This window comes from Juglans regia, chromosome 2, assembly GCF_001411555.2.
Source record: "Juglans regia cultivar Chandler chromosome 2, Walnut 2.0, whole genome shotgun sequence".
Lineage (NCBI taxonomy): Eukaryota > Viridiplantae > Streptophyta > Magnoliopsida > Fagales > Juglandaceae > Juglans > Juglans regia.
In genome coordinates, this window is record NC_049902.1 from 31708504 (window position 1) to 31719537 (window position 11034).

An 11034-nucleotide genomic window follows, 5' to 3' on the forward strand; every position below is an offset into this window, starting at 1 on the left:
CCTCTCGTTTACCTCGCTAGGACAGGGTTCGAGCTAGAGCTTTGTGTAGTCATGCCTACCTCCCACTTACCTCACCAGGAAGGGCTTCGCACTAACACTCTGTGCGGTCACGCCTACCTCTCGCTTACCTCTGCATACCCGACCAATTTTCGTAAGCCCTCTATGCGGTCGAGCCTACCTCCTGCTTACCTCACCAAAGGCTTCATGGCTTCGTGCTCACACTCCATGCGGTCGAGCCTACTGCCTGCTTACCTTGCCAAGACGGGCTTCGCGCTAGCACTCGGTGCGGTCAAGCCTACCTCCAACTTACCTCACCAGGGCGTGCACATGCCTTGCGCATCTTATGCGGTTAAGCCCATCTCCCACCTATTCCCACTTTCGAAAATGTTTACAGTTTAATGCAAGAAGAACGAGTGACCAGGGCCAGTTCCCAAAATTCATTTCTTTACAGATGGAGGCAGATCAGTTCGATTACATATTTTACCTTTAAAAGATTATTAAGGTCACAAATTGCCCTTAAGAATCGTTGACAACTGTGAAGAGGTAAAATGCACCAGACCCAAAAAAGTTTTGAAGGCCTAGCCCATAAGGAGGGTCATCACTAGAAGATAAAATACGAGAGAATGAGATGAGACAAGATGAGACTAGGGGTGAGGGTGTCAGGAGGCATGGAGGTGTCAGGAGAAAGAGGGAGAGGGAGAGGGGGTCAGACAAGCAAAGCAGACATATCTCCCCACTACCGAGGTGCATGCATGAAGAGGGTCAAATAAAAAGGGTAGGGTACCTACGGTTTCAATGATTTCTTTTCAGTTGGGACTTCTTCTGACTCTTCTGTTCTTCTTAAAATTATTTTTCAACCAGAGAAATCCAGAGAGAACCTCTTCTCCTGCAAATAAATCTACAGCTCTTATTGTACAGTGAGAAATGAGAGGCTATGAGAGACTGTAAAAAAATATATTCTAGTGGAATCTCCCCCTCCCCCAAATCGCCGTCGACATAGGCCTAGCGCCGAACTATATAAATTTGTGTGTTTATCTCTTCTTATTTTTTTTGCATTTAAATACTGTTCACATCCATGAATATATGCACCGACATCGTATAGTCGCACTGAACCACTGTCGAGGGCAACGTACCTTACAGAGCAATGCACTGTTTGGGATACATGACCACATATATCTCAGTACAATGGGAGAACTTAGGATTTCAAAAGGTTGAAGATGATGCATCATCTTAACATTGTGTTTCGCATGCCTTTAAGCCATGTTCCAGCATCCGAACGATCGATTGTCAGGCAAACGTTCATGCAAGCAGACATTTTTTGAGGCCCATCCTTGTTGGTCGTTACTACAAATTTCACTGATCCTTCTTAAGCATCACACACGGAGATCTCTCTTGCATTACACCGCAGCCAGAAACTAGTGACAAACTTTCACTATTTTTTTTTCTACAATTTATCTCTATCATGCCTTGATTTAAAGATACTCAAGACCTTCTTGCTAAGCAAATTGACCTTAATAATCGAGGACATACTGTTGGGGATAAAATCAAAGACCAAAAATATAGCCTAGAGAAAAAGTCAAGAAGAGATAAGAAAAGTTGACTCAGATTCTTAAAAGAAAAATGTTTCATAAGGCATGCATGACTCAATCTTTCCAAAGAATGAAATAGATCTCTATAAAAAGAAGAGATATCTATAAATAAAAAAGACACTCTACACTTCTCTAAGCACGGCCTCCACCATGTACATTAACTCCAAATGATATTCTCTTAAAGGATGAGTCATTTTCAACCTCTTGAAATTTTAAATTACTTTATTGTTTTTAGATATATGTGAGATAATGAGTAATCTTAAAATTGCTTATTATAGTGGATTCATCTCCAAATAATTTAGAGATGTAATTTTTATGTCAAATCACATAAATTTATATGTATCTCTATTTATATTTTATTTGTTTATTTATTATGTAACGGATGAATGCAAAGATACCAAAAATGACCATCTCGATATTCGAATCATCATTGTCTATCTACTCTGTTTCGACTTTTTACATGCATATGCATCAACACTAACATTTATAGCTTAAAAGATATGTACACGCGCCCAAGTGCGTGAAGGGTGGACAGTCTTCATGATAGGTAGCATATCATTATCATATTCTACATAGTCAACGACCGGTCTCGCACTCGTCCAAAATTGGATCGTGCTACAGCCCCCGCTGGGGGCTCCCGCTGGGCTGTAGTGTATTTTTATATGTGTTTTTTTTTAAGTTATTTTTTATATAATTTTTTTAATACTTTTTAATACTTTTTAAAAAATAAAATAAATTTAAAATATTATTAAAAATACTTTCTTAATCAAGAAGTAAAAAAAAAATTATTAAAAAATACTTCCTTAATCACGAAGTAAAATAAAAAATCATATAAAAATATTTTATATTTTACTTCGTGATTAAGCAAGTATTATTTAATAATATTATAAATTTTTTTATTTTTTAAAAATATTTAAAATCATTAAAAACATCTACATAAAAAAAAGAATTAAAAAATACACATAAAAAAATACACTAGAGCTCCAGCGGGAGCCCCCAGCGGGAGCTCTAACATTTTCCTCCAAAATTATAAGGGTGATACTACAGCCCCGATGGGTTTCCGCTCTGGGAGCTCCCGCTTAGGTGTAGTATTATTTTATATATATTTTATTTAAATAATTTTTTATATAAATTTTTTAATATTTTAAAATATTTGAAAAAGATAAAATAAATTTAAAACATTAAGAAAATATTTTTTTAATTTGAAAGTAAAAAAATACATATTAAAAAATATTTTCTGAATCACGAAGTAAAATAAAAAATTATAAAAAAATATTTGTTATAATTTTTTTTTTACTTCGTGATTAAAAAAATATTTTTTAATAATATTATGATTTTCTTAAAAAAATATTTAAAATGGTCATACTACAACTCCGCCGGGAGCTCCCGTTGGGTTTAGTATGTACTTTTCTATATATTTTTTTAATTTATTTTTTATATAGGTTTTTTTTACATTTTTGAAATATTTTTAAAAAATAAAATAAATTTAAAATATCATTAAAAAACATTTCCTTAATCAGAAAGTAAAAAAAAAATATTAAAAAATACTTCTTTAATCACGAAGTAAAATAAATATTATTTTTTATTCTACTTCATGATTAAGAAAGTATTTTTTAATAATATTATAATTTTTATTTTATTTTTTTAAAATATTTAAAATTATTAAAAATATTTATATAAAAAAAACACATATAAAAAAATACTAGAGCTCAACAAGAGCCCCCAGCGGGGCATCTAACATTTTCCAAATTATAATAGGTTGTTTAGATTCAGAAACTTTTAACTTATCTTGATTAAAATTTTTATAAATTTTTATATAAAGAATAATAAATAATTTAATTTTTTAAATATCAAATAAAAATTATATTTTAATAATATTTGATTCAACATTTTATCTTATTTCAACTCAACTTAATTCAAATTTTATTAAAAAGCCAAACTTTAAGATTTGGTTTGAATGTTGAATTGAGTTGAGATAAATTAAATTCTTTATGAAAAATAGTAAGTTGAGATAGTGTAATGAGTTTTGTAGAATCCATATAAGATGAGTTTAGATGTATTTGAATGTTAAGATAAATTTAAATATATTTATAAAAAGTTAAAAAAAATTATGAATTTTACATATAAAAAAAGTGTTAATTTAAAAAAAATTATAAATTTTACATGTAAAAATATTTTAAATTAAAATAAATTTAACAATTTAAATATTAAATTCAACTTAAAATTACAACGTCAATTCAATCCAAATTACGAACAAGCGTTCAAACTTCACCGGAAAGAAGTTTCCATTCTGCTTCTTCTTCTACTAGCTTAACTCTATCTCTCTCTATCTCTCTCTCTCTCATGAGTACTTGTTTTCACTCTGATCACCTAGAGATCTTCAACCCCAGATGTCAGAACCCACCTCTCACTTTCTAGCCCTGATCTTCTCTTCTCTCGTATATAACTCATGCACTTCCTTTCTCTGTAGATGTAAAGAAAAAATCTACACAATCTCAACAAACTTCGAAGCTGTAAATTCCCCTAGCCGCCCCTCCTCCTCACATTCCCTCTCAAGGGGTTTCTCAAAAAAGTAACTCATGAGCTAACTCAGAAGGTGCATTTATGGAACCTTTTGTTTCTTTCTCAACCACATAGGTACTGCAATATACTTTAAAGCTTGAGTACCACAGCTTTTTTCGTAATCTATGTCGCTCCGCAATCTCTGACTTTCATCCTTCTCTCTCTCTCTTTTCTCGGTTTTAGCCTACTTAAACCCTTTTACTACGTTACAGCTCTCTGACCTACTAAATTTACAATGGCTTCGACTGATCATTCCAATGATCATCAGAAGCAAAGAAAACCGATTATGATTCAACGGAGGCCGATGATGCTTAAAGATTACCTCAGGGACGATCTCCTGAGCTCCTGTTCATCCAACGGTTTCAAATCGTTTCCACGCCGACAATGCTGCACCACCATCCGATTCCTTCTGGAGGTCGATCTCAAAGCGAGCAGGAAACAACAACGACTCCGTCGAAGCCGGTCGAAGGCGCCGGCTTCCACTACCATCTCCGCTCTGCAGAGAGCTTCGGACGCTGTGATCAGCGCCGTCAAGAAGCAATTGCCGTTCCACTCCCTTAAGTCTCATTCTCCGTCCCAACGAAACGGCGATAAAAAGGGACTTGTGCCTAGAAGCCTTTCGAGGAAGCTCTTCTTCGGAAGGAGCTTCTGGAGGAAAACCGATAAGAGAGACAACGATCTCAGACGGTGGAGATTGTTCCGTGACATTCTAAAACAACAAGATAAACCGTCGGATCATCACTCCGCCACCAGTGTAGTCGGTGGCTGGGTTTCAATGAGTACCAGCTGTAGCAGCAACACTGACAGCTGGGCTGAGAGTGAATTTACCTCGGAGATTTTAGGGTCTTCGAGTGGTAAATCGGAGAGTTCAAGCGAAAACCACGTGGTGGGTAGTAAATCGGGTCCACCGGAGATGGAGATCGGCAGGAGCATAGGCGAAACAGTCTGTGAGGATTCCATTTCAGAAGCAACGACCGCCAACTTCTCCGGAGCTAACGCAAAGGTTAGATTTTTTTATTCCCAAGGAATCTTTTGTTTTGATTATTATAAATTTTTATTTAAAATAAAATAAATAGTTAAATTTTTTTAAATTTTTAAATAAAATAATATTAAAAAATATATTTTAATAATATTTTAATTTATTTTTAATTTTAATCTCAACTTATTTTACTTTATTTTATAAAATTATTTTTATTTTTTATTTGTTTTTCAACAAATATATAAGACTCTTCTAGGAGTCAAACAATTTTTTTTTTAATATATTTGAGAGAGAGATTTTGAATTCTAAATTTTTATTTTAAAGATTAGGATTATGCTAATCAGACCAAATCTTTGCCAGAGTTAAGAGTAATGCTACATATAGTCGTGGAATGCGCAAACGCCGTGCAGTCGTTTTGAAAAAGAATGGGGTTCATTATTAAAAAATTAATTTCTTTTCAGATGGATCCCTTATTTATTCACTTTTTTCAAAATGACTACACGGCAACTGCACGCTCACGACTGCAAGTATCATTTCTCTTATTTGAATTGGATATGATTAGAATCAAGTAACGATAGATTTTAGGGATTTTGAAAAGTTTTGATCGGAGTGAAAGCACAAGATGAGCTGGAGCTGGGCTGCTGCATGACTTTCACGTGTGGGGTCTATCTTGGGAAATGAATACAGTACGACTCAGAGCACTGTAATTAAATAGGGTCGGGCGTTCCGATGCCCGGCCATTACGCAAGATCCGGCTACGTGTCGTTATTTACTCTTATAACACGAACGACTATTTTGTTTCAGCATACATAGTGATGTATTGGATTGGATCACTCCCTCGATCTACCCCCTCTTGATCTTGAAGAGGTAGAATTCCTATAAGAGCTTTGCTACACAACCTCCACCACACTCCACACTCCACACTTTTTTAAATTTTTTAAATTTTTAATATTTTTTTTAAATTTTTTTTTGAGTTTATTCTTTTTAAATTATTTCAAATTTTTTATTCATTATTCATATAATAAATATTTAATAAAAGAAAAAAATAATAAAAATTAAAAATAATATAGAGTGTGGAGATTGTGTGAATAGTAGGAGGTGGAGTAGATTTTTTGTTCCTATAAACTCCTCGTCCCTTGTAATTTAAAAGAATAGGCTGGTTAGTGGGACTTGGGAGAACATTGATTGGGTTTTGGTGGGGTAGTTTAGGAAGTTTGTGACATTCGATTTTGATTGGTGGGTTTACGGATTACGACTACTTGTTATTATCCTCTGTCGGTGAGATAAAGGAGCAGTGGGTTTGGTTTGGTTTGGTTGCCTGTATAGGAAATTAAATGGATAAGGGGCATTTTGTTTTGGTGGGATTCCTGTTTTTGGGTTTGGGCACATAAAAAGTGGCAATATTTATGAATGTATACTGTTTTGTGGGGTTGGCTAAGTATTATTGTATCTGGGTGGTTTAATTTAGGTTAAACAAGATAGGTGGCATATTAATTAATTAGGTTTACTTAATTGGACATGTGTCCTATTATTGTCAGGTTGTGGGGTTGACTAAGCCAACTCATCCCTACCCTCTTTTTCTTTTATTATATGATGGGAATTAGAAATATTAGTTTATAGAGATTTTTAGTTATTTCAAATTTTGAAAGATAAATTCACGAAAAATACTATAGTTATAAAGTGATTATATAAAAATAATTTTATAAATTAATGTGGTTTGATATGATTTATCAAATTATAAAATTATTTTTATTCTAAAAGAGATATAACGAATAACATGAAATTATATCAATTTATATAATTCTTTTATAATTATAGCACTACTTTAAATTAATTAGCAAAATGTTATTAGAGCCTCTCAAACTTACCGTTCATATATTTTATTTTTATTTTTATTTTATTTTATTAATTAGTAATTTTTTTATAAAAATTTTATTTAATAGTTAAGAAAATGATTATTAATAAAATTTTATATATTTTTATTTTTTAATAATTAAAAATGTTAAAAAAATGTTTGAAAAAAAATAATAACAAAAAATAAATTTATAACGAACTTGTACGTAAACGATTGCCGGCCTGCTAGTGCTAGCATTACATAAGGTGTAGGTACGTAGCATGAACTGACCGACATGACTAGACTTGTCCAAGGTTTTGCCCCACGCTCAACAGGAAACCCATTTTGCATCGCGCGGTTCGGTGCATGAACTTGATATATATCTTTATGAAAATTTTATTCATCATTTTTACTATACACCATCCATATTTTTTTATTTAATAAGTATATAATACAAAGATAATGAATAAAAAAATTCAATTAATTTAATCAAAAATAAAAAATAAAAATAAATATGATGTATGAGATTATACGTAGCAAAACTTATCCGTTTATGGGTGCAACCTCTAACATGTTTGGCCATGATATCACATCATATATATATATATATATATATATATATATATCCATTTTATTCATCATCTCATGCAACACTTGATTTTTTATTTTTTTTCTTGTTAAATTAAAGATATTCTTTTACTCATAATCTATATACTACATATTTGATAAGAAAAAAATTAAAATATATATATATATATATATATATATATATATATATATAGTGTGTGATATGTGTTGTAGAGATGATAAGTAAAATTTTTCATATATATATGGTAGGGATAATGTTATAGATAAGAGAAATGATATTTGTAGTTTTACGATGTGCAAATCTCTTTTTTTTTTTTTTTTTTTTTAAAGTTAAATTTGGATCAACATGAATAAATAAATTTTTTAATGGTAGATTTCATTTTTTTAAAGGGAGTCATGTGAGTGGTTTGTACACCACAAGACTATATCTAGCATTATTCGATAGATAATATATAGGACATTCTTCCGTGAAATAATATATTATAGAGATTTTAAAGCGTAGACTCTTATATAAAATCTACTGACTCTTAATAATTAGAAAATTTTTATTATCAAATCGGTATATTGAGGACATAGTCAAATATTTATATGACATAACTTAATTTGAAATATAAATTTTAAAAAGTGAATTTTTTAAATAAAATCTTACAACTTAAATTATGTACATGGGTGGTGTGCTGATTTATATATAAGCTTGAGAATATAATAATTTTAATAATTTGTATTGTACATCTATTCTTCCCCTCTAGTAGAGCATATATAGGGCCGTAACCTTTTTAATTTGTTCATGATAGATATGTTAGGAAGCTTGCAAATGAATATTCAGATTTCTTCCGTGACTATTAGCACCATTTTTAAGAGATTTAATTGATGAAATTGATATTATGGAACATAACAGGTTTGGTCAAATGAGAAGGAGAAGGTACAATTCAGTCCCGTATCCGTGCTGGATTGTCCATTTCACGAGGACGATGAAGACACGAGCTCGCCTACTCCCCATGATAAACTTGGCCGCATTGAAGGTACGTATCAGTACGGATCTATGTGCATCTCTTTGCTTGTGTTTGCGACCAAATACTTTAATTACAAGAAATTTTATAAAATTAATAGTACTATAAACTAAAATAATTTGATATAATATATTAGATTATAAAATTATTTTTATTGTAAAATAAATTTAACATATTATATAAAGTCATGCAATGACAGATCTACATAGAGCTTAAAAGGGTCATGGCCCCTCCATTTGTCATGGTCAATGAACTAACTAAGGTCTTAATTGTAACATTCTGTATTTAATATGACATAAAAATATCTAGATTTTATATGAAACTGGCTGAACTAACTAAGATGCTAGAATGAAAATGACATTTTAGAAGATCACTTGATAACTTCTATAAAGAAAATAATTTCTCAATATTTCATTACAAAAATAATAAGGGATGAATATTACTCCTTGAACTATTATGGTAAAAAATCTGAAACAAACATTAAGTTGTGTTTTTTGAATTTTATTTCCATGTATATGTAACAAATTATTGAGATTTAATTTTATATATAGTCATGCTTTATGATGCTTTAATCTTTTTTCATTTTATATAAACATAAATTAAGGTAAACGTGACACGTGAAATAAAAGATAAGATAAATGATATTTATGCTCAAAGAGTGGGTAAATACCATGCACTTTTTTTTAAAATAAATGAATAAATATGAGATCACATGAAAAAATTAATTTTTTAATAATAAATTTTACTCTCTTTCAAAAATTATTCACGACACATACATAATCTATTATAACTGTATCTAATATTACTACGTAAGATGCATTGTTTCTCTGGGACTCGAGTCTCTCCTACTCTAGCTACTACCGATCCATTGCATGCAGCCCACATTCATGCATCTCTCATCAGCAGCTGCCCATGTACTGCTTGGATTTATCCCCCCGTAGCAGCTACACAACCCAAAAGACTTCCTCTGTAGTCTTGGGCGACTCATGCATGCTCGGTAACATAGCAGTTTGAAAATTGAAACTTTGAATCTGTCTTTTGCTCATATCAACAAGACAATAACTAAAAGAAATGGAGAAGTACTGTTTCACATTTTTTTGGCTTATGTTTTAGTGATTTTCAGTAATAGATACAGGCTTACGCTACAAAACTGTGCTGTTTGAGAGGAGCATGCTCTTAGTAAAATAGCATATTGGATGAATATTCATCTGACAGAAATGTGATGGACAGGCACGAAGCAAAAGCTTTCCCACAAGATGATCCGGCAGTTTGAGTGTCTTGCTCAACTAGAACCAGTGGACTTGGAAAAACGTATTGCGCTGTCTGCCGGCCTGAACCATGAAGCTCCTCATGAATCACTCGTACAAACTTGCTCGATGTCCACTCTGGAAAACAACACCTTCGACAACCAGACAGAGAAAAAGGCTGAAGAATTGCTTGACCTCATAAACACAAGGAGATCAGTAAACGGTGCAAAATTCAAGGCCGACAATCTGTTGTCGGATTTCTTTTGGGAGAGAATTGAAGAAAATATTAATGCAAGTGCAAGCACCAGTACAAGAGGTATTGTTAATGGATTTGAGAGTGAGTTATTGAAGGTGGCAGAAGATTGGCTTAGTGGGGGGAATCCACTGGAGTTGTTGTTGGGTTGGGAAGTGGAGGATGGGAGAGAAGTATATGTTAGGGACATGGAGAAGGGAGGGAAGTGGAGGATATTGGTTGAAGAAAAAGAAGAGTCGGGATTGGAGGTTGAGTTCGAGGTTTGGATTTCTTTGCTTGACGAGCTGGTACTTGACCTCTTTTCATGATCACGGTCCATAGATGAATGTGTTGGCAAGTCATTGGCTTAATGACTAATTACTTAAGCCAGTTAGCTAGAGGCAGGGACTTTTGACCATTTTTTTAATCAAAATTAGAGGGAAAATGGTGAGTAGAGCTGGAAAGATTAAAGTATATGGAAGCATCGAATGAGAAATTGAAGGAATGAGATCTATTTACTTACTACAATAGATTTCATTCGTTCATTTTCTTAATATATAGGATATATCAAATAAATTTTTTTAGCAAACATTTACATAATATTATTGGAGAACAAGAAGTTTGTATTGATCTTTAGTTTCATCTCAGTTAATACTTTTCCCAATAAATAAATATTCCTTTAGTTTCCAATGCCAAGGCTACTCCATCGATCTCTCTTACTAAAGTCATTCTCCAAACTTCTACTAAGCTCATGAGCATGAGAAAAATATAAATATGTAGGTACAAATTAGTTTCAATTTGAAACTATATAAAAAATAAAAAGAAATAAAATCTTAGAAAATCGTACTTGTGTGACTGTGTAACTGATAGTAGTTAATTAAAGAAACTATATTTGTATGGGAGAAGTGTTACAGCCATAAAAAAAAAATCACAAAAGTAAACTTATAAATTGGTTTGACTATATGTGATACGTTATATCTAGTTTATAATTTG

The 11034-nt window shown here is 32.1% G+C and overlaps 1 protein-coding gene across 1 annotated transcript; it reads left to right on the forward strand.

Moving 5' to 3' along the window:
• The first annotated feature begins 4030 nt into the window (after nt 1-4030).
• LOC109011568 lies at nt 4031-10643 on the forward strand. Its single transcript, XM_018992826.2, has 3 exons — nt 4031-5154; nt 8451-8574; nt 9793-10643. The coding sequence occupies exons 1-3, from the start codon at nt 4387-4389 to the stop codon at nt 10368-10370; spliced, it is 1470 nt and encodes a 489-aa protein (XP_018848371.2). The 5' UTR covers nt 4031-4386; the 3' UTR covers nt 10371-10643.
• Nucleotides 10644-11034: the final 391 nt, after the last annotated feature.

Coding starts and splice junctions, on each gene's coding strand:
- LOC109011568 (XM_018992826.2), top strand. CDS start 4,387: ATGGCTTCGACTGATCATTCCAATGATCATCAGAAGCAAAGAAAACCG. Junction 5,155..8,450: donor TCTCCGGAGCTAACGCAAAG/GTTAGATTTTTT, acceptor GGAACATAACAG/GTTTGGTCAAATGAGAAGGA. Junction 8,575..9,792: donor TAAACTTGGCCGCATTGAAG/GTACGTATCAGT, acceptor TGTGATGGACAG/GCACGAAGCAAAAGCTTTCC.